Here is a 22579-nt window from a genome sequence, read left to right as displayed (position 1 = left end):
GAGGGACCAACATACGCGACGCTAGAGCATGAGAGCTGGGACCCACAGAGTGGGGGTTTGACTCCAGCTCCAGAGAGCAGGTGGCCGGCTCTGCAAGGCCTCCTGAGCGACGCCGCAGCGGAGCCGCCCCACCCCCAGGCTCCGGAGTGGGAAAAGGGCGATGCTGGAGCCGCCTGGAGTGGCGGGGAGAAAAGCCCGTGGCGCGCGTGCGCCAATCGGTCCTGCCTGCGAGTGGGTCAAGGTCAACGCAACCAACAACTCAGGGTTGCCCGGGCGACTGCCGCCGGGGAGGCGTTTCCATTGGCTGCCATGGTGCCTGTTCGCCACGCGCCGCATTGATTGGTCAGTGCGCGGAGGGTCAGCGACATTTATAAGCCGCGCCCGGGCGGCAGTGCGGCACACTCCTGCTCTCAGCGGCTGCCGCTGCAGAGTGGGTGTAACCATGAGGGATCCCTGCGAGGGTCCTGGGGAGAAGGAAGAGCTGGAGGAAGGGGCGGCGGCCACTGGGCATCCTGCAGAAGTCCTGGAGGCCAAGTGTTCAGACGTGGATTCGGACTCTGACCTGGAGACAGAAGGTGCCTATGGGTGGGGATCAGGCTGGGGCCGAAGTGGGCGGGAAACCCCGTCCAGCCAGCAGCGGCTCCAGCCTTGTGCCCTCTGTGCAATACTCCTGGCCACATCAGGAGTTCTACCATCACAACACACTTCCACAACGATGGGTTCAGAGGCAAAAATCCTACCAGAGAGTGTAAAAAGGGCTGTCCCACCCTGAAATGGGATCAGGGCTAGGTTTCCTCAACCCTCAGGAAAAACTAAACTCATGGATGTGTAGAAAACGTAAATTGCTGTAGTTTTCCTCCCCCATAAACTGTTCATAAAGCATGTGCGGTCTGCAGTGCAAGAGAAGACACATCATGCACTTCGGTGGAGGCAAGCAGAGTAGAGCCAGGATTAGCTACTACCAGCTGTGTGATTTGGGGGAAAGGAATTGCCTTCTCGGAGCCTCGATGTCATCACTTGTATATGTGAGCAAGAATCCCTACTAGCACAGGAAGAAATGCCTCTAGAGGAAAACAGAGGCTGGGTAGTGACAGAGGCTGAGGAGGGTTCCACCTTCATCCCTTGTCTCCCATCAGGCACCCATAAGCTTGGAGAACTGGTTAAGGATACCCTCTACCTGAGGTCTTGCCAGGCCCACAATGTCGTGCCTGCCTCCTGCTTCCTGCGCCAAGGGAGCGCCCCAGAGCTCAACCTGCGGCACCGTGGTCTGGGTCCCCAGGTACCCCTGGAGGGACCCCAGGGGCCAGGTTTGGAGGGCGAGGACCTGGGGGGCAGTAGCCATGTGAGTGGTCCCTTTCTGAGCCCAACCCGAACACTCTGTGGCCTTGCTCTGTGCCAGGCACATCCCATCCCCCACAGTGGGTGACAGGAGGGATCAGGGCTGTGACAGAGTTTGGTACAAGGGCTGGGAGCCTGCTGGGGAGTCAGGGAAGGCTCCAGGAGCTGAGGTTTGAGTGGAGCCTAGAAGGAGAAGCAGGTGTTCCCGGGCATGTGGGAAGGGATGGGCCTTTCAGCTGGAGGACATTGAGTGGTCTGAGCCCAGAGACAGAGCCAGGGTGTGGCTAGCTGTGTCTGGGGCCTTAAGCCCTGGGAAGGGCCAGGCCCCTCAGGCCCCTCTCTGTCCCAGGGGGCCCGGGCTCTGGCTTCCTCACTGATGTCCAATCCCTACATCAAGCGGCTGGACCTTCGGGACAATGGACTCTGTGGGGCTGGCGCGGAGGCCCTGGCAGATGCTCTGAGCAAAAACAGCAGCATCAGTGGTAGGTGCTGAGCGTGGGACAGGTGGGCAGGAGCCTGCTGTGTTGCTGGGGGAGGGGACCTCATAACAGGGTAGAGAGGGTGTGGTGGAGTCAGACCCTCTGTGGCACAGCCAGTGCTGACCTATTCAGTCCCCTTTTCTGCTGGCCAGGAACCCTACATATGGTAGCCTCCCAGTCCTGAATGCAGGTGGAAGAGTCCAGCACAGAGGGGTAGGGGCCAGGCAGTGGGCAATGAGGGAGGGCTGAGGGGAGTCTCTCAAGGCTGGATGCAAATCCCGCCTCTGTCACCAAAGAGCAGGATTTCCCTGGGCAGGAAGCTCACCTTCACTGAGCCTCAGTTTCCAATTTGTGAAATGGGCCCAATAAGGCCACTTTGACCTTGGGAATGTGGGGAACATATGCTCATCAGAGTGTCTGCTTCTGTAAGAGCTCCATGCACTGCCATGGGAATGCAGCAGTGGGGGCTTCTGTGGGTGGGTTATGTGGCTCCCAGGCATGAGTCATAACTGGGGTGGTTACATCCATGTCACAGACAACCTCCAAAGCACCACAAAAGTAGGTGGTTTTAGGCCCTGATGAAGCACATGGACATATGAGGTGGGGCCTTGGGGTCTGGGAAATGGCCTGTGGCCTAGGGGGATCCAGTTGATGGGGGGCAGAGTCATCATGCCACCCTAGGACAGTCTGACTGCAAAGCCCCTTCTGCTGTCAGGCCTGGAAAGTTTGGGGGATGGGGAAGGATGGTGCCTGGCTTTGGATCCCGCTCACTGAGCAGTGGTGTTGGCCCCCAGATGTGGACCTGTCGGAGAACCAGCTGGGAGCAGTGGGAGCCCAGGCTGTCTGTGCCGCCCTGGTTATGAACCCAGCCATTCAGCGGGTTCAGCTGGCAGGGAATGGTCTGGAGGAACAAGCGGCCCAGTACCTGGCTGAACTCCTACTGGCCAACACAGGCCTGAAATCCCTGGACCTGAGCTATAACCAGCTGAATGACCAAGCAGGTAACATCTGGCCAGTGGCCAGGGCCACCATAATGGTACTCATGTACATCTTTCTGTGGCAGGGGAGGGCAGAGGTAGGCAGGCCTACTCAGAGCATCTGTGTTCTGGTTGCTGATCCCTGCCCCCACCCATGGAATTCAATCGATTCCACAGGCATCTCACTGCCCACCACCATGTGTGCTGGGTGCTGGACACCCACTTGGAATCTAGCGACGAACTAAACAAAGTCCCTGACCTCAGAGAGCACACGGTAACCAGATAATTCTCCATAATTATTAGTGCCACAAAAGAAACAAACAGGGCATGATTCTGGAAAAGAATGGGAACCCCCCTGTGAGGAGGTGACATTTAAGTTGAAATGTGCAGGGGGGAAGCAACCAGCCATGGCAAGACCAGAGGGAGAAGTATTTCAAGCTGAGGAACTATTTCCCAGACAGACTCCAGTATGACCAGGCTAGAAGAGGGGGGCCAGTTTGTGGGATGGAGAAGCAATGGGGCCACAGGACTGCAAACCATGGCAAAAGCCATGAAGATTTTATTCCAGGTGCTGTTGAAGATGTCAGTGGGATGCTGTGATCTCACCCCCTTTTTCTCATGCCCCAGAGCCTTTGCACAGGCTCTACTTTGCCAGGAACATGGAGGTCTACCTGCCCCTCATCCATCCCAATCCATTGTAAGAATCACCTGAGACCCTAGGTTAGGAATATAGATTTTGCAGCCCTGAACTTGCTGAACCTCTGAATCCTCTTGGGGGAGATGCCTGTTCACCTACATTTTAACAGGTGCCCCAGGAGGTTCGTCTGGTCCCAAAAATTCAGGAATCACTGCTCTGGTTGCTTAGAGTGAATGGGGGTGGCAACAGCCTTGGCTTCTGAGAATCAGCCCTAGAGCTTAACTGCCAGAGAGTCAGTCTGCCTTCGAAGAAGATTGTCGTGGGAAGTCAGTGAAATTAAAAGACAAGATCATTTCAGGAGTTCCCGTCGTGGCGCAGTGGTTAACGAATCCGACTAGGAACCATGAGGTTGCAGGTTCGGTCCCTGCCCTTGCTCAGTGGGTTAAGGATCCGGCGTTGCCGTGAGCTGTGGTGTAGGTTGCAGATGCGGCTTGGATCCCGCGTTGCTGTGGCTCTGGCGTAGGCCGGTGGCTACGGCTCCGATTCAACCCCTAGCCTGGGAACCTCCATATGCCGCGGGAGCGGCCCAAGAAATAGCAACAACAACAACAACAAAAAGACAAAAGACAAAAAAAAAAAAAAAAGACAAGATCATTTCAGACTTTGAACAAACTCAGTACAGGCGTCCCTCTCGGCCTGCATGGTCAGAGGGCAGCCCCAGAGAGGCATGGAGGAGGAAAAAGCTAGAAGGCAAGGCCCTGTGAAGGCAGCACAGTAGGGATGAAGTTTGGCCTGGAAAAGGGCAGGCTCAGTGGGCCATTTTATCTCCCTAAGTGGGGATCTGTGGGTGGGCCTGACTCCTTTAGGGGTGAAGGAACTTGGGTCTCAGTCTCCCCACCTGACCAAAGGCAAGGGTAGCACTTACCTTATGGGGTGGCTGCATGGGTCATGAAGAACCAAGCACTGGAATCACAAGAGGCAGATGCATGGGTGTAGAACCCACTCACCTCCAGCTGTTCAGTAAAGAAGGGGCTTCTCTTTGAGGTGGGGGTCTGCTGACCTCCTCTCCCAGTCCTGGAAGTGTCTAGGGAAGAGGAATGAACATGTCTGAGAACTGAGGGTGTTGGACCCAGTGCTGGATAAGAGGGTGGGAGCCCTGTGCTCAGGAGGCAGCTGGGAGTCCTCAGTGCCCTGCGGGGAGCTCTCCAAGGTGCTAACACCGCTCTCCTGAACTGGGGGCCCAGTGCTCTGCTGTGCACTTTGCCAAAGCAGCCTGTGCAGATGCATGCACCATGGACAGGGGTCAGATTCAGAGCTGGGAAGGACTCCAGGGCTGGTAGGAGACACCAGCACGGAAGGATGGAGTGAAGAGCTATTCTCCAGGGGAAGAAGGGGGTAAGCAGGGGGGCAGCAGAAGGCTGAGGACTGGGAGCTGAATGGAGAGCCTGGTGGTGGGTGGACTTCTGTCATTTTACATTTCAATGTCTCTCAGGGTTCTTACCCACACAGCCCTGCTTTCCTTTTGTGTACCACTGCCCCTCTCCACCACAGCTGGACTGGCCTTGTCACTTCTTATGCAGACTATAGCACAAGCATCCCCCACCACAACATTTCTCTTCTGAAAAGCATCTCCTCCTTCCCATTTCCTTTCACTGATTTCTTCCTGGGGATGCTCCCCATGGTGCCTGCACACGTATGCAATGTTTCCTTAGTCTTCAAAATTCTGTTCGCTTTCCTGACCCCCCCAGGCGAGGTGAGCCCCCACTCTGTTCTCACAGAGTGTTTGTGGTCTATGATAGCTCGCATCCCATTAATTTATATTTATACCTTCTCCATTAAAGGTGAATTCCTTGAGGGAAGGGCAGGCCACTTTGGGTTCAACTCTCTGACCCCCATGCGCAGCAGAGACCTTGGCCCACAGTGGGCATTGGTATCATTTTCTGAAGGAATAAACACAGTAAGAAAGTCTGTCTTGGTGTTTCTGAAGGGGAAACACTTGGACCAGCCCTGGCAGAAAATGCAGGACTCACGGAGCTTAACATGAGCTGGAATCACCTGCGAGGCTCAGGAGCCGTGGCCTTTGCCAGGGGACTGGAGGTACGGCCCCCGTCCATGGCCTCTCCTTTGGGGGCACATCTCCCAGGTGCCAGATGCCCATCTTTACAGCTCTTCAGAAATGAGCCTTGGATCTTTTCAGCAGAGCATAAAGAATGTCTCTGTAGCTAACTAACATTCCTAGATCTGTTTGATGACAACGATGTTTGCTCTCCCCGTGCCCCCCTCATGTCACTCTGTGAAGGGTCCACATTTGATGTTGCACACCTTCCCAGATGTCACAAACTCTTGGCCGGTGAGGACAGCGTGCTGTCCAGTGATGCATACTTGCCGCTGGGCATGTGCAGATGCTTCCCTGAGATGACAGCCTTGGACACTGGGACCCCAGCACACTCTCAGACACCTGCCTGCTCCCTTGGGTCTTGTGGTTTGTAGGCCTTGACAGTGGGTGGCACAGGCACAGGCACCTGTGGTGCCCCCTGTGCTGGCTGCCTCTGCGGGATCCTCCTCCAGGAACCTCAGCTGCTGCCTGGCCCTCTTGACAGGGCTGACTGGGGTCCTGCCCCATAGACAGGTCAGGCTCTGTCTCCCTGGGGCACCCCCGAGCTCCCACCCTCCTCCCTAGCACAACCCCCAGGTAGGTTTCATCCAACAGCTCTTCACCTGGTCTGCTCTGTGCCTCAGTCCTGGTCCTGGAGAGGTCCCCACCTGGGGAAAGATCTTGATCATGGTGTCTCTGCCCATGGCCAACAGCCAGTCCTGAGGCACATTCACGTCCACACCCTCCCCTTGCTGTCCCAGGTCTTGCAGCTCTGCCCATCACCACCGGCCAAGCCCCAGGGCTCCCTCCTCTGCTCTCTGCCCATGCTCTTTGCTCCTCAGGCCTCCTGGGCTCAGAGGCTTGGGCCCGCTTTTTGCTCCTTTGCATCCCAGGCCAGCATCTTCTTGAGGGTCCTGGACATCTCATACAATGGCTGTGGAGATCCTGGAGCCTCTGCAGTGGGGGAGGCTCTCAAGACCAATAACGTGTTGGAGGAGCTCAATCTTAGGTGAGAGCACAAGGAGCCCAGTGCCCCAGCCATGGCCACCCAGGGATCCACACTCATCTTGCTCCTGTTCCCACTGAGAGCCCAACCTTCCACACACACTTACAGTGGGGCTTCAGCCACTGTCTGAGAGTGCCCAGCTCTGTCCTCACTCACATCCATCCAGTGCAGGGGTGGGTGCTCCACGTGAGCTTTCCTCCCTTTCAGAAAGAGTGGTTTGCTCTGTTCAGTGCAGGACTGCTGGGGGCCTGCCATGGGTAGGCTGCTCCTCCAGGCCCAGGCAAGTTCCAGGCCTCTGAGGTTAACCAGGGTCAGGGCTGCAAGCCCAGAGGGAAGGAAAGGCAGAGGCCATACAGGTCATAGGTTGCAGAGGCTGTGCCTCATGCTGGGGTTGCCTGAGTGAGCTGCACCGGCCTGCCATTGGCAAGATCATCTGCTCCATCCTGCCCACTTTTCCTCCTTATGAGAGAAGCTGTGCCCAGAGGAGGCCACAAGAGATGCTAGGCTGGAGTCTGAGAGGTTGGAGGGACGTGGGGCTGGTTCTGGTGACAAAGGAGCTGAAAGCTGTGCTGGGGTCTGGAGTTTGGGCCCACCAGGAGTCGGGGGAGGTGGTGGGGAGGGAACAGAGGCTTTCATGGCTGGAGCAGAATGAGTGGCAGCACCTGCTGAGCTCTGAGGGCCAGGGAGCAGCAGCTGGTCTCCACTGGGGAGGGGGGTGAGTGACAATGCTCTAGGCATGTTTGCTGGGTGAGCTCCCTGAACACTTGGGCCTCCTTTAATATAGAGTAATTACCCACCTTATGTACAGTGACCTGCCCAGGATCTCTGGAGTGTGCATAGAAGCTGGGCTGAGAGGTTCAACCTGGAGGATGCACCAGCAGCTCCAGCTGGGCCCTGGGGCAATGTGGCTCTGCACAGTTGCTTACAAGGTAGCACAATGCACACGCCTTTCTGTTGCAGCAACAACCGCATTTCTGCATTGGGAGCTCTGAGCCTGGGCCAGGGTCTGCAGGTCAACCGGACACTGAGGATTCTTGTTGTGAGTGCTGGTCTGATGGGGGAGGCCCTGGCACACACCTGCCTGTGCCTGTCCACACAGGCTGCTTCCCTGCCACATCTCTTCACCCAGAGGCAGGGGGTACATGGGTTCCAGAGCCCAGATGGGGGAAGGGGTTCCGGCTTTCTGCTGTGACCACGTTTTCTCTTGTCATCCACTCACCCATCTCTGGCCTGACCCCTGAACTCTTTCAGATTCCTTCCCTCCCAACTCCCCCTCCTCCCCAGCCCACTGGAGTCATGTTTGGCTGAAGATGGTCAGGGCCACCTGGCTTCCCTTGACCCTCCCCCTGCTCTTCCTCTGGCCTTGCTGGAACCCAGGGGCAGACCAGATGTGCTATTTCCGGGAGGTTGCCAGTGGGAGGGAGCAGCTTACCCGTGAAAGCAGAAGACAGAGAAGAGAGGGTAGAGCAGGCCCACAAAGGCCCCTGTTCAGAGGATGTGCCACCAGCCCAGCCTGGCCCTCTGCTGGCACAGGAGCCCCCAGCAGCACCCTCTCCCAGCCTGAGGCTCACTCCTCTCCTGTAGCCCTCAAGACCCCAGACATCTCTCTTCTGCTCTGGGTTCCCATTTCAGGCACCTGCTGGATGGTCCCCCAGAGGAAACAGGTACCTTGGATTCTGGGAGCAAACCTGACACATTACCCTCCCAAAGGGTCGCCTCTAGGTGGGGGGCTCCTTCCTAATGAGTCAGAAGCTGGGCCCAGTGCTGGCCCCTCCTTCTCCTTCCACCTTCTCCCCCATTCATCTCGCCTCCCCCAGGGTGCTGGTGGTGGTGGGGTCCCCTGCCTGCTCCTTCCCCATTTCTGGCCCTTCCTTCCCACCTGCCACCAGTTGCTCTTTCTAAATCAGAAATGTGCCCATTTTAAGCCTGATGAATCCGGGCTGAGCTTGTCATTTCCAGCACATGGGCTTTGGGCTCTGCCAGCCCCATCTCTTCCCACCTGAAGCTCCTTACTCTGGGCCAAGCTGCTCACAATCCCCCCACCACACCCTGCAACCTCTCACCCCTCCTTTCTAGCTGAAACGCCCAGCTCCTGTAAAGCTCAGCTGGGGTGTTTTATCCCCTGCCACCCTCTGCTGCCCAGGGAGGGGTGGTGCGCACGGTCCCATGGCCCTCCACACATTGCATTTTGCTTCACTTTCCTCTCCTGCTCAGTGAACTCTGAGGGCAGAGTGTGTCTGCTGTGTCTGTATCCTCGGCTCCCAGCACAAAGTGGGGGCAGGGTGGGGACTCAGCCAGTGACAACCTCCTCTTCCCTTCCCTGGCCCCACAGCTTCACCCAGGTGGCGTGTCCCAGGGGGCACCTTTTGAGCTGAGAGCAGACACCCAAGCCACAGGGACAAAGAGGGATCCCGACCTCCTTCCCTTTCTCATGTTCCCCCGCCTCCTGGGTTTAGCTCTTCTCACCTGGGCGTGTGTTTCTTAGGTATCCAGGAATCCCATGCGAAGTGAGGGCTGCTCTGCTCTTCTGAAGTCTGTCCGGGCCAACCCATTGTCTGCCGCAGAACTGCTGGATTTCTCTGTAAGAGCTTCTCATAAACCTTACCCTGATACCCGTGCAGTCCTGGGAGGCACCACGTGCTCCACTTTAGAGGAAGAGTGGGGATTAGAGTCACATGGGCACAGACTCGCAGTGTGGCCAAGTCCCAGTTCCACCTGGGGCTGAAAGTAGGTTGGGTCAGGAGGCCCCTCTGACTCTCCTCCCAACCCTGTGTGGGGTGTCTTGGGGTCTCATCTTGGACCCCTGCCTGGGCTCCTCATTGGCTGAGGGGAATTAGGAGGCTCAGGGAGCACGGGGCTTGCTGCTTACAGATGCAAGGTAGCCCCTCCCTGCCTGGCCAGTGCTCCCTGCAGGTGGGTCGCACTGAAGGAAGGATTGTGTGGTGGGTGGCTGCCCAGATTAAAACCCCTTTTCATTCGATTTTGCCTTTTTTTTCTTTTGGCCGCAACTGTGATATGTGAAAGTTCCTGGGCCAGGGATGGAACCTCTGCCACAGCAGTGATGAAAGCCACTGTAATGACAATGCTGGACCCTTAACCTGTTAAGCCATCAAGGAACTACAATTTTGCCTCTTTTTTTTTTTTGACCCCATGTCATATGGGGTTCCCTGGCCAAGGATCAGATCCAAGCCGCAGTTGCAACCTAGAGCAATGCCAGATCATTTAACCCACTGTTCCAGGCCAGGGATCAAACCTGAGTCCTAGTGCTGCAGAGATGTCACCAATCCCATTGCACAACAGTGGGAACTCCTTGCCTTTTTTTTTTCTTTTGTCTTTTTAGTGCCGCACCTGCTGTATATGGAGCTTCCCAGGCTAGGGGTGCGGATCAGAGCTATGGCTGCCAGCCTACGCCACAGCCACAGCAATGCCAGATCTGAGTCATGTCTTAGACCTACGCCACAGCTCACAGCAACATCGGATCCTTAACCCATTGAAACTGTGTCCTCATGGATACTAGTCAGATTCATTTCCATTGAACCATGACAGGAACTCCTTCTTGCCTTTTTTTTTTTTTTTTTTGTCTTTTTGCCATTTCTTGGGCCGCTGTCACGCATATGGAGGTTCCCAGGCTGGAGCTGTAGCCGCCAGCCTACACCAGAGCCACAGTAACACAGGATCCGAGCCACGTGTGTGACCTACACCACAGCTCACGGCAACGCCGGATCCTTAACCCACTGAGCAAGGCCAGGGATAGAACCTGCAACCTCATGGTTCCTAGTCAGATTTGTTAACCACCGTGCCACGACGGGAACTCCCTCTTGCCTTTTTAACAAAGGAAAAAGTCACTTTTTTCTAAGGCACTTAAACATCAAGAATCCCCAAATATGAATTATAAAGAGGCTAGTCACAAATCACGCTTATTCTACCTCTCATTTACTTCAACTCAGGCTTGAATCAGAGCCTTTCTAAAGATGTTTTCACAGCTCCAGTCCTCCCAGGTTGGGACAACTGATGTCAGACAGCTACCTCCTAGTCTCTACAACTCCAGAGCCAGAGACCAGAGACCAGCTTGCCTTGACTGTGTTCCCTCTGCTCTGAGAATTCCTGTCAGTGCTGGGGTTTTGTTTTGTTTTGTTTTGTTTTTCTTTTTAGGCCCACACCTGTGGCATATGGAAGTTCCCAAGCTAGGGGTCAAATTGAAGCTGCACCTGCTGGTCTACACCACAACCACAGCAACGTGGGATCTGAGCTGCATCTGTGACCTACACCAAAGCTCACTGGATACTTAATCCACCGAGCAGGGCCAGGGATCAAACCCACATCCTCATGGATACTAGTTGGGTTCATTATCACTGAGACACAACAGGAACTCCAGTGCCGGATTCTATCATGCTAAAAAAAAAAAAAAATGCAATGGGGAAGGTGGGGTCAAAATGACAGAAGAGTAAGATTTGGAGCTCCACTTCTCCCACAAACACATTTTAAAAAAAATACTTGTAGAATGATTCACACAGAACATCTACTAAACAAGGGCAGAAGACCTCAGACCTCCAAAAAAGGCAAGAAAACCTCCACATAACTGGATAGAACAAAAGGGAAAAAGAGAAGAGAAAAAAGGAATCAGGATGGGGCAAGCATTCCTGAGAGGGAGCCGTGAAAGAGGAAAGGAATCCATACCTTGGGAGGCCACCTAACTGATGGTGAGATCAGCTGGGACAGAAGAACCTCAAAACCTCAGAGAAAAGCACAGCAGCCAGACTGAGGAGGGCAAATCAGAGAGAGAGCTGCACAAACCATTGGTACCACCACCCAGAACACCATAGCCTGAGATACTTGGGCAGGTGTTGGGCACTGAGACTCGGGCTCCTGAGGTCAGTTCCAGGGAGAGAACTAGGGTTGGCTATGTGGAGACAACCTGAGGGGGCTAGGGAGCAGTGCGTCACAGCCAATGGAGTGTGAGAGTTCTGGTCCAGCAGAAGAAGCAAGCCACCATTGTTGGGGAGGGCGAGAGGAGTGGGGACAGGACCACCATAGGAATTTCCTTCTCTAAGCACAAGGCTCTCAGGTGGCAGGGTGCCTCTTGCATGGACTATAGGGGCAGGTGCAAACCTCTGCATACATCATGGACTCCAGAGGTGGGTGTGGCCTGCCACCACTGAGGGTCCCATGACCAGGCACCATCTGAGGACCCAGTCACCCCAGGGGTCACTGCCACAGAGGGTCCTACAACCTAGTGCCTCCCACTGCCCCCACCTTCCTGGGAATGCAGATACCCCACCGCCCTACCACTGCCACTCCCATGGGCCCCCACCTCCCTGGGGGTCAGTGCCACTGCTGAGGGCCCTACAACCAGAAGCAGCCTGCAGGCATGGCCCATTGCCCCAACCTCCCTGGAAGCATGGGCAGACCATGCACCTGCACACCCCCTAACAAGGGGATAATAGCCTGCACACACTGAGGAAAGAGGCAGCAAACATCCAAACCAAAAAGCAGCCCTCATGCCGAAAAAAAACAGTAAGCTACCCAGGGATCCTCCCACAAATAAATAGCCCTCCAAAAACTACAGTAGATGATTGTCTTCCCTAAACTTGCAGAGTAAGAAAAATATAAGCAAAATGAAGAAGCACAGGAACCATTCCCAGTTAAAAGAAGGAGCAAACAATGAAACATACATCTGCAGTCTAACAGACATGAAGTTCTAAAAGGAGGTAATGAAAATCCTGAAGGAATTAAGAACAGCTATCAACAGTAACACAGATTACTTTAAATAGGAACTAGAAACTGTAAGTAGGAGCCAAGAAAAATTAGAAAATTCATTTGCAAAGATGAAAGCTGAGCTAAAGGAGTTCCCATCATGGTGCAGCAGAAACAAATCCAACCAGGAACCATGAGGCTAAGGGTTCAATCCCTGGCCTCACTTAGTGGGTTAAGGATTAGGCGTTGCCATTGAGCTGGAGTGTAAGTCGCAGACTCGTCTCTGATCTGGCATTGCTGCAGCTTGGCATAGGCTGGCAGTTACAGCTCCAATTAGACCCCTAGCCTGGGGACCTCCATATGCTGTGGGTGCGGCCCTAAAAAGACAAAAGAGACGAAAGAAAGAAAGAGAAAGAAAGAAAAAGAAAGAAAGAAAGAAAGAAAGAAGGAAAGAAGCAAGCAAGCAAGCTGAGCTAAAGACATTGAACAGCAAAATGAATAATGCAGAGGAATCGAAAAGTGACTTGGCAGATAGAAGAATGGAAAACCACTCAATAAGGACAGCAGACAGAAAACCAAATGGAAAAAAAAAATGAAAGCAATATAAGAGATCTATGGGATAATATAAAGCATGCCAATCTACACATAAGAGGGATTCCAGAAGGAGAAGAAAAAAGAAAAGAGGGAGTTCCCATTGTGGCTCATTGGGTTAAGAACCCAACTAGTATCCATGAGGACGTGGGCTTTGATCCCTGGCCTTGCCCAGTGGATTAAAGGATGTGGACTCAGATCTGGCATTGCTATGGCTGTGGCAGTGGCATAGGCTAGCAGCTGCAGCTCTAATTCAACCTCTACTCTGGGAACTTCCATATGCCATAGTTGCTGGAAAGAAAGAAAAAAAGGAAAAGAGGATTGAAAATGTATTTGAAGAAATTATGGGGAGTTCCCATTGTGGTGCAGCAGAAACAAATCTGACTAGGAGCCATGAGGTTTCAGGTTTGATCCCTGGCCTCGCTCAGTAGGTTAAGGACCCGACATTGCCATGAGCTGTATTTAGGTCACAGATGTGGCTTGGATCTGGTGTTGCTGTGGCCGTGGCCTAGGCTAGCAGCTATAACTCCATTTCCACCCCTAGCCTGGGAACCTTCATATGCCACAGGTGTGGCCCTAAAAATACAAAAAAAAAAAAAAAAAGAAGAAGAAGAGGAAGAGGAAGAAGAAGACAAAATTATGGCTGAAAACTTCCCAAATCTAAAAAAGGAAATAGATACCCAGATACTGGAAGCACAGAGAGCCCCAAACAAGGTGAACCCAAAGAGACCTACACCAAGACATATTATAATAAAAATGGCAAAATTTAAATAAGGAGAGGATTCTAAAAGTGGCAAGAGAAAAAATAAAGACTTAATTGCAAGGGAACCCCTGTAAGACTATCAGCTGATTTCTCTACAGAAACACTACAGTCCAGAAGAGGGTGGCAAGATATATTCAAAATTCTAAAAGGGAAAAATTTGCAACTTAGAATACTCTACCCAGCAAGATTATCATTTAAAATAGAAGTAGCCATGAGCTGTCGGGTAGGTCGCAGACAATGCACGGATCTGGCATTGCTTTGGCTGTGGTGTAAGCCAGAAGCTATAGCTCCAATTCCACTCCCAGCCCGGGAACCTCCATTTGCCGCAGGTGCGGCCCTAAAAAGACAAGAAAATGTATAGCAGAAGTAAAGAATTTCTCAGACAAACAAAAAACTAAAAGAATACAGAATGCTAAACTTATTCTAGAAGAAATATTGAAAGGTTTCCTCTAAATAGGAAAGAAGTAAGGAGACACAGAATGGAGAAAAATCACAGTTGGAAAGCAATCACTTAAATAAACCAGTGTATAGATCAAAGGAAAAAAAAATCCTGTTTGTGAAAGCAATGATAATCACAAGGAACAACAAAAAGATAAACATAAAGATATAAAAAAAGAACATCAAAATCATAAAATATGAGGAAGGAGAGTAAGAAAATCTAGACTCGGAGTTCCCGTCGTGGCGCAGTGGTTAACGTATCCGACTAGGAACCATGAGGTTGCGGGTTCGGTCCCTGCCCTTGCTCAGTGGGTTAACGATCCTGCGTTGCCGTGAGCTGTGGTGTAGGTTGCAGACGCGGCTCGGATCCAGCGTTGCTGTGGCTCTGGCGTAGGCCAGTGGCTACAGCTCCGATTCAACCCCTAGCCTGGGAACCTCCATATGCCTCGGGAGCGGCCCAAAGAAATAGCAAAAAAAAAAAAAAAAAAAAAAAGAAAATCTAGACTCTTTTAGAATGTGTTTGAGCCTCCATGACTATCAGTCTAAAGCGAGCAGATATAGGTAGGGGTTAACATACTTGAAAACAGGGGAACCGCAAATCAAAAATGAACAATAGGTTCACAAAAATGATTAAGAAGAGGACACAAGCATAAAGTAAAAAGGAAATCATCAAACCACAAAAAAGAAAAAGAACAAGGAGAAACATGGAATCAACTGGAAAACAAGGTTTAAAAGGGTAATAAATACACATTTATTAATAATTACAAAGAAAAGAATGAAATTAGAACACTTCCTAACACCATACACAAAAATAAACTCAAATGAATTAAAGACCTAGCTATAAGACCAGACACTATAAAACTCTTAGCGAAAAACATAGGCCATTCTCTGACATAAACGACAGCAACATCTCAGATCCACCTCTTAGAGTAATGACAGTAAAAGCAAAAATAAACAAATAGGACTTAATTAAACTTAAAATTTTCTGCACATCAAAGGAAACCCTAAACAAAATGAAAAGATAACCCACAGAATGGGAGAAAATATTTGCAAATGAATCGACTGACAAGGGATTAATCTCCAAAATTTATAAACACCTCCTACCGCTCAATATCAAAAAAACAAACAACCCCATCAAAAAATGGGCAGAAGATCTAAACAGACAATTCTCCAAAGAAGACATATGGATGGCCAAAAAATATGTGAAAAGATGTTCAACATCACTCATTATTATAGAAATGCAAATCAAAACCGCTATGAGGTATCACCTTATACCAGCCAGAATGGCCAATCATCAAAAAGTCTACAAACAGGAGTTCCCAACTTGGTGCAATGGTTAATGAAACTCATCAGAAAATACCAAAAAAATGAGTTCCCATTGTGTCTCAGTGGAAACAAATCTGACCAGCACCCATGAGGATGCAAATTCAATCTCTGGCCCTGCTCAGTAGGTTAAGGATCTAGCATTGCTGTGAGCTGTGGTGTAGGTGGCAGACGAAGCATGGATCTGACATGGCGTGGGCCAGCAGCTACAGCTCCAATTCGATCCCTAGTCTGGGAAATTCCATATGCTGCAGTGCAGCCCTAAAAAGACAAAAAGAAAAAAGAAAAGAAAAAGAAAGAAAATGAAAAGAAAAGAAAATACAAAAAAAAAAAAAAGACATAGATTGGCAGATTGGATTAAAAAAATCAAGACACTACAATGTGCTACCTACAAGAGACTCACTTTAAGGCAAAGGACACACATAAATTGAAAGTGAGGGGGAGTTCCTGTCATGGCTCAGCGGTAATGAACCTGACAAGTATCCATGAGGATGTAGGTTCGATCCCTGGGCTGGCTTAGTGGATTAAGGATCTGGTGTTACCATGAGCTGTTGTGTAGGTCACAGATGTGGCTCAGATCTGGCATTGCTATGGCTGTGGTGTAGGCTGGCAGCTACAGCTCCAACTCAGCCCCTAGCTGTGGGTGCAGGCCTAAAAAGACAAAAGAAAAAGAAAAAGAAAAAAGAAAGAAAAGAAAGTGAGGGGGTGGAAAAAGATATTTCATGTGAAAGGAAATGATAGGAAAAGGGGGGGTCGAAATACATCAGACAAACCAGACTTAAAACAAGGCCATTAAGAATGATAAAGGGAGTTCCCGTCGTGGCGCAGTGGTTAACGAATCCGACTAGGAACCATGAGGTCGCGGGTTCGGTCCCTGCCCTTGCTCAGTGGGTTAACGATTCGGCGTTGCCGTGAGCTGTGGTGTAGGTTGTAGACACGGCTCGGATCCTGCGTTGCTGTGGCTCTGGCGTAGGCCGCTGGCTACAGCTCCGATTGGACCCCTAGCCTGGGAACCTCCATATGCCGTGGGAGTGGCCCCAGAAATAGTAAAAAGACAAAAAAAAAAAAAAAAAAGAATGATAAAGGACACTACTTAATGATAAAAGGATCAATTGGAGTTCCCATATCATGGAGCAGCAGAGACAGGTCCAACTAGGAACCACGAGGATGCGGGTTCGATCCCTGGCCTCGCTCAGTGGGTTAAAGATGTGGCGTTACCATGAGCTGTGGTGTAGGTCAAAGATGTGGCTTGGATCCTGCGTTGCTGTAGCTTTGGCATAGGCTGGCAGCAACAGCTCCAATTAGACCCCTAGCCTGGGAACCTCCATATACCACGGGTGCGGCCCTAGAAAAGGCAAAAAGACAAAAAAAAAAATTATTTCAAACATCTTCTCTGACCACAATGGCATGAAACTATAAATCAATCACAGGGGAAAAAAATGAGAAAAAACTGACTACATGGAGACTAAACATGCTACTAAAAAAAAACCAATGGGTCAACAAGGATATCAAAAGGGAAATTAAAAAACACCTTGAGAAAAACGACAATGAAAACACAGCCATACAAGATCTATAGGATGCCACAAAAGCAGTTCTTAGAAGGAAGTTCATGAAGATACAGGCCTTCCTCAGAAAAACAAGAAAAATCTCAAATAACAACCTAAACTACCAACTAAAAAATGGGAAAAAGGGGAGTTCCCGTTTTGGCTCAGTAGGTTACGAACCTAACCAGTATTCATGAGTATGAGGGTTCAATCCCTGGCTTCGATCAGTGGGTTAAGGATCTTGCATTGCCATGAACTGTGGTGTAGGTTTGGCAGCTGCAGCTCCGATTTGACCCCTAGCAACTGGTTCTTCGAAAAGGTAAACAAAAAAATTCACAAACCTCTGACCCAGACTCACCAAGAAAAAGATAGAGAGAACTCAAATAAACAAAATAAGAAATGAAAAAAGGAGAAATCTCAACTGATACTGCTGAAATACATAAAACTACAAGAGAATACTATGAACAATTATATGCCAAAAAATGTGACAACCTAGAAGAAATGCCAAACTTTCTAGAAACATAGAGCCTATCAAAACTGAATCAAGAGGAGTTCCCATTATGGTGCAGCAGAAACAAATCTGACTGATATCCATGAGGACGAGGGTTCAATCCCCGGCCTCACCCACTGGCGTTGCTGTGAATTGTGGTGTAGGTCGCAGACATGGCTTGGATCCTGCATTGCTGTGACTGTGGCCGGCAGCTATAGCTCCAATTGGACCCCTGGCCTGGGAACCTCCATATGCCACACAAACAAAGGAAAAAACTGTTAATCAAGAATAAATAGATCTTTTGAACAGACCAATTGCTAGAAATGAAATTGAATATGTAATTTTAAAACTCCCTACAAACAATAATCTAGGACCAAAATTCCACCAATGCAATAGAAATCAAAAATCAACAAATGGGACCTAATCAAAACTACAAGCTTTTGCAGAGCAAAGGATACCATAAACAAAATGAAAAGACAGCCTACCAAAAGGGAGAAAATATTTGCAAAAGATGCAACCGACAAGGGCTTCATCTCTAAAATATACAAACAACTCATACAACTCAACAACAGCAAAAAACCCAACCCAATGGAAAAATAGGCAGAAGACCTAAACAGACATTTCTTTGAAGAAAACATGTGGATGGCCAATAGACACATGTAAAAACGCTCAACGTCACTAAGTATTAGAAAAAAGCAAATCAAAAGTACAATGAAGAGTTCCTGTCATGGCGCAGTGGAAACGAATCTGATTAGCATCCATGAGGACACAGGTTCAATACCCGGCCTCGCTCATTGGGTTAAGGATCCAGTGTCCCCATGAGCTGTGCTGTAAGTCGCAGACAAGACTCGGATCTGGTGTTGTTGTGGCTGTGGTGTAGGCTGGCAGCTGTAGCTCCGATTCGATCCCTAGCCTGGGAATCTCCATATGCCTTGGGTGTGGCCTTAAAAAGCAAAAAAGTGGAGTTCCCGTCGTGACGCAGAGGTTAACGAATCCGACTAGGAACCATGAGGTTGCGGGTTCGGTCCCTGCCCTTGTTCAGTGGGTTAATGATCCGGCGTTGCCGTGAGCTGTGGTGTAGGTTGCAGACGAGGCTCGGATCCTGCATTGCTGTGGCTCTGGCGTAGGCTGGAGACTACAGCACCGATTAGACCCCTAGCCTGGGAACCTCCATATGCCGCCAGAGCGGCCCAAAGAAATAGCAAAAAAAAAAAAAGAAGAAGCAAAAAAAAAAAAAAAAAGAAGCAAAAAAGTAAAAAGTAAATTTAAAAAAACTACAATGAGGTATCACCTCACACCGGTCAGAATGGCTATCATTACTAAGCCTACAAATAGGAGTTCCTGTCGTGGCTCAGTGGAAATGAATCTGAATAGCATCCATGAGGACACAGGTTCGATCCCTGGCCTTGCTCAGTTGGTTAAGGATCTGGAATTGCCATGAGCTGTGGTGTAGGTTGAAGATGTAGCTCGGATTTGGCATTGTTGTGGCTGTGGCATAGGCTGGCAGTTGTAGCTCCAATTCGATCCCTAGCCTGGGAACTTCCATTTACTGCAGTTATGCCCTAAAAAGCCAAAATAAAATAATAAGTCTACAAATAACAAATACTTTTATTATAATAGAAATATCATAATATTTGGAATGAGACAGTCCTGGGACACAGTCCTGAGTCCACCAACATGGGATTATGGGTTCCATATTAGAGATAAACACTGGTGTGTGTGCCGTGTTCTAAGTTTCTGTTCTCTAGTGCTACCATTAGGCTAGTATCGGTAGCCAGATTTTTTTTTTTTTTTTTTTGGTCTTTTTGCCTTTTCTAGGGCCGCCGCTCCCGCGGCAATGGCGGTTCCCAGGCTAGGGGTTGAATCAACACAGGATCTGAGCCGCATCTGCAACCTACACCACAGCTCACAGCAACGCCAGATCCTTAACCCACTGAGCAAGGCCAGGGACGGAACCTGCAACCTCATGGTTCCTAGTCGGATGCGTTAAACACTGTGCCACGACAGGAACTCCTGGTAGCCAGATTTTTTTTCTTGGCTATGCCAGTGGCATACAGAAGTTCTGGGGTCAGGGATAAAACCAGTGCCACAGCAGTGACAATGCCAGATCCTCAACCCACTGTGCCACCAGGAAACTCCATGGGTTGCCAAATTTTATCCTTGGCTTTAAGGGAAATGCTTTAGAATCCTTATCATTCATGTGCAGCCCTTCCAAAGGGCTCAGGCTTGCCTTTGTGTGAAGTGGGATCACCATGAAGGTGGGATGAGGTTCCAGACCCAACGGCAAGAACTCTGGCAGGGAAAGATTCAATGCTCTTTCTCTCCTGCTAAACCTTTGTTCTCACTTTTTATTGAGGAACTACATGTATGCTGAAAGATGCACACAGATTAGGGGTGGATTTTACAAACAGCACACAATGGTATATAACCAGACCTCCAGACCAAGAACCAGAGCAGACCCCTAAACGCCCCTCTTTGACCACTTTCCTATCTCTGTTTGGGTTGTAATCACATTGTCTTGCACAGGGGAGAAGCCACCCTAAGGAGCTTCCTTTGTGTGTGTGTGTGTGTGTGTGTGTGTGTGTCTTCTAACAAGCTTCTGTGATCTTGTGTATGTAAAACACCCAAGTTCTCAGAAAGCAATACCATACCACCTTGTAATGGGTTTCTCCTCAGGATATCCAGGTGAACAGAGAGTTTGATGACCTTGCCGGTTCACTGAAGCTGATTCTTCCAAGGCTTTGCATAAAGACGGCTGCCCACAGAGTGGAGTACAGAAGAGAACTGCTGCCCATCTTCAGACCATCTAAATGATTGTGGAGTGTGGTTTCCTCACCTCTCCCATCAGCCACATCAACTTCCTGATGCTTTTTAACACTTGAGTCTGCATGGAGTCCCCATGGCAACCAGGTGGTAAGTCCCACAGAGGCGGCCTTCATGGTGACTCAAACATTTGTACTACTCAGGACCTTCCTTTGCTCTCACTCATTCATGTAAGAGAAACTTGTACTATAGACTACACAATGAGCTGGGCATTGGGCCAAGATGCCCAAGATCTGGCACATGATTAAAATATCAGGTGATGTGCAACCGGCATTCCCAAACACCACTATGAATAATGCAAACTGACACAGCCTTTTCAGAAGGCAATTTATTATCAAGCACTGAGAACTTAAAACTGCCTGCCTAGGAGTTCCCGTCGTGGCTCAGTGATTAATGAATCCGACTAGGAACCATGAAGTCACGGGTACGATCCCTGGCCTTGCTCAGTGGGTTAAGGATCTGGCGTTGCCGTGAGTTGTGGTGTAGGTTGCAGATGCGGCTCAGATCCCGAGTTGCTGTGGCTGTGGTGTAGGCCGGCATCTACAGCTCTGATTGGACCCCTAGCCTGGGAACCACCATATGCCGCGGGAGCGGCCCTAGAAAAGGCAAAAAGACCAAAAAAAAAAAAAAATCACATCGTTTGTCTGGCAGTTCCGCAAAAAGTTAAACCATATGGAGCTGACCATATGACCCAGAAATTCCACTTCTAGAGAAATGAAAACATGTCCACTCCAAAAACTTGAACACAGATGTTCATAATGGCATTAGTCATAATATCCATAAAACGTAAATACCCACCAACTGATGAGTAAATAAAATGTAGTATACCCATACAATGGAATATTATTTGGCAATAAAAAGAGATGAAATCTGGGGTGATGCAAATGTTCTAAAATTGGTTATGGTAGCATTCCCATTAGGGCTCAGTAGAAACAAATCTCACCAGTATCCATGAGGACAAAGGTTTGATTGATCCCTGGACTCACTCTGGGGGCTAAGGATCTGGCATTGCCATGAGCTGTGGTGTAGGCTGGCAGCTACAGCTCTGATTTGACCTTAGCCTGGGAACCTCCATATGCTGCAGGTGCAGACCTAAAAAAGACCAAAAAAAAAAAAAAAAATGGGAGTTCCCGTCGTGGCGCAGTGGTTAACGAATCCGACTAGGAACCATGAGGTTGCGGGTTCGGTCCCTGCCCTTGCTCAGTGGGTTAACGATCCGGTGTTGCCATGAGCTGTGGTGTAGGTTGCAGACGCGGCTCGGATCCTGCGTTGCTGTGGCTCTGGCGTAGGCCGGTGGCTACAGCTCCGATTCAACCCCTAGCCTGGGAACCTCCATATGCCGCGGGAGCGGCCCAAGAAATAGCAACAACAACAACAAAAAAGACAAAAGACAAAAAAAAAAAATGGTTATGGTAATGTTTGCACAACTCCATTAATCTGGTAAATGTATGTGAATTAGATACTTTAAATAGGGGAATTTTTTGGAGTTGCCTGGTGGCTCAGGGTGTTAAGGATCCAGCAACGTCAATGCTGCAGCACAGGTCACTGCTGTGGCCCAGGTTTGATCCTTGGACCTGGAGCTTCCACATGCCACAGACACAGATAAATAAATAAATAAATAAATAAATAAATAACAAATGAGAAGTATTATAAGACTTTTTTAAAATTTAAATAAATAGGGGAATTGTATGGTTTGTGAATTGTGTCTCATAAAGTTGGCTAAAGGAATGAAGTACTGACACATGCAAGGACAAGGATGAACCTTGGAAATGTTATGCAAAGTGAAAGAAGTAAACCCTAAAAGACCACTCCATTCCTCTGAAATGTCTGGAGTAGGCAAATATGGAGACAGAAAGTGTATGAGAGGCTGCCCTAGGGCTGGGAGATGGGAAGGACTGGGAATTGACAGATAAACAGTATGAGTTTCTTTGAAGGATAAAAGTTCTAAAACTGATTGTGGTGGTGGTTGCACAACTCAGAATATACAAAACATCCACTGAATTGTACATCCCTTTAAATGGGCGATTTCTATGATACGTGAATTGTAGCTCAAGAAAGCTGTTTTAAAAAATTGGGGAGTTCCCGTTGTGGTGCACTGGTTAACGAATCCGACTAGGAACCATGAGGTTGCGGGTTCGATCCCTGGCTTTGCTCAGTGGGTTAAGGATCCAGCGCTGCCGTGAGCTGTGGTGTACGTCGCAGATGCGGCTCGGATTCTGCGTTGCTCTGGCTCTGGCGTAGGTCGGTGGCTACGGCTCCGATTGGACCCCTAGCCTGGGAACCTCCATATGCCGCAGGAGCAGCCCAAGAAATGGCAAAAAAAGAAAAAAGACAAAAAAAAAAAAATTGGATTGTTCGGCCCAAATTGTGTGGGAAAAAAT

At 49.7% G+C, this 22579-nt stretch overlaps 2 protein-coding genes across 8 annotated transcripts in view; one reads left to right on the top strand and one right to left on the bottom strand.

Moving 5' to 3' along the window:
* Positions 1 to 22579, bottom strand: part of P2RX6 (purinergic receptor P2X 6) — a 37661-nt gene that overhangs the window by 10025 nt on the left and 5057 nt on the right. For 2 of the 6 annotated variants that reach the window (XM_021074039.1, XM_021074040.1), the window contains exons 1-3: positions 6150 to 6552; positions 5259 to 5371; positions 4439 to 4515 (exon numbers count right to left, since the gene is read on the bottom strand). In XM_021074039.1, the coding sequence (XP_020929698.1) occupies positions 4439 to 4515; positions 5259 to 5371; positions 6150 to 6453 (494 nt within the window). In that variant the 5' untranslated portion in view covers positions 6454 to 6552. Of the gene's footprint in view, positions 1 to 4356; positions 4516 to 5258; positions 5372 to 6149; positions 6553 to 22579 lie in introns of those variants that run through there. The other 4 variants (XM_021074042.1, XM_021074045.1, XM_021074048.1 and 1 more) reach the window with 2 other exon arrangements.
* On the top strand, positions 145 to 20988 carry LRRC74B (leucine rich repeat containing 74B). Of its 2 annotated transcripts, XM_013983197.2 has the most exons (9): positions 145 to 575; positions 1137 to 1279; positions 1688 to 1820; positions 2612 to 2818; positions 5419 to 5528; positions 6420 to 6535; positions 7493 to 7571; positions 9018 to 9113; positions 20052 to 20988. In XM_013983197.2, exons 1-9 carry the CDS (start codon positions 161 to 163, stop codon positions 20187 to 20189), a joined length of 1437 nt encoding a protein of 478 aa, XP_013838651.2. In that variant the 5' UTR covers positions 145 to 160; the 3' UTR covers positions 20190 to 20988. The 2 variants fall into 2 exon arrangements, 1 of the variants encoding a protein (XP_013838651.2); XR_307529.3 differs by lacking the exons at positions 1137 to 1279; positions 1688 to 1820; positions 2612 to 2818; positions 5419 to 5528; positions 6420 to 6535 and having other exon boundaries at positions 398 to 575.

Source organism: Sus scrofa, chromosome 14 (genome assembly GCF_000003025.6).
Source record: "Sus scrofa isolate TJ Tabasco breed Duroc chromosome 14, Sscrofa11.1, whole genome shotgun sequence".
NCBI classification, from domain to species: Eukaryota; Metazoa; Chordata; class Mammalia; order Artiodactyla; family Suidae; genus Sus; species Sus scrofa.
This window is presented reverse-complemented; position numbering and strand designations above follow the sequence as displayed.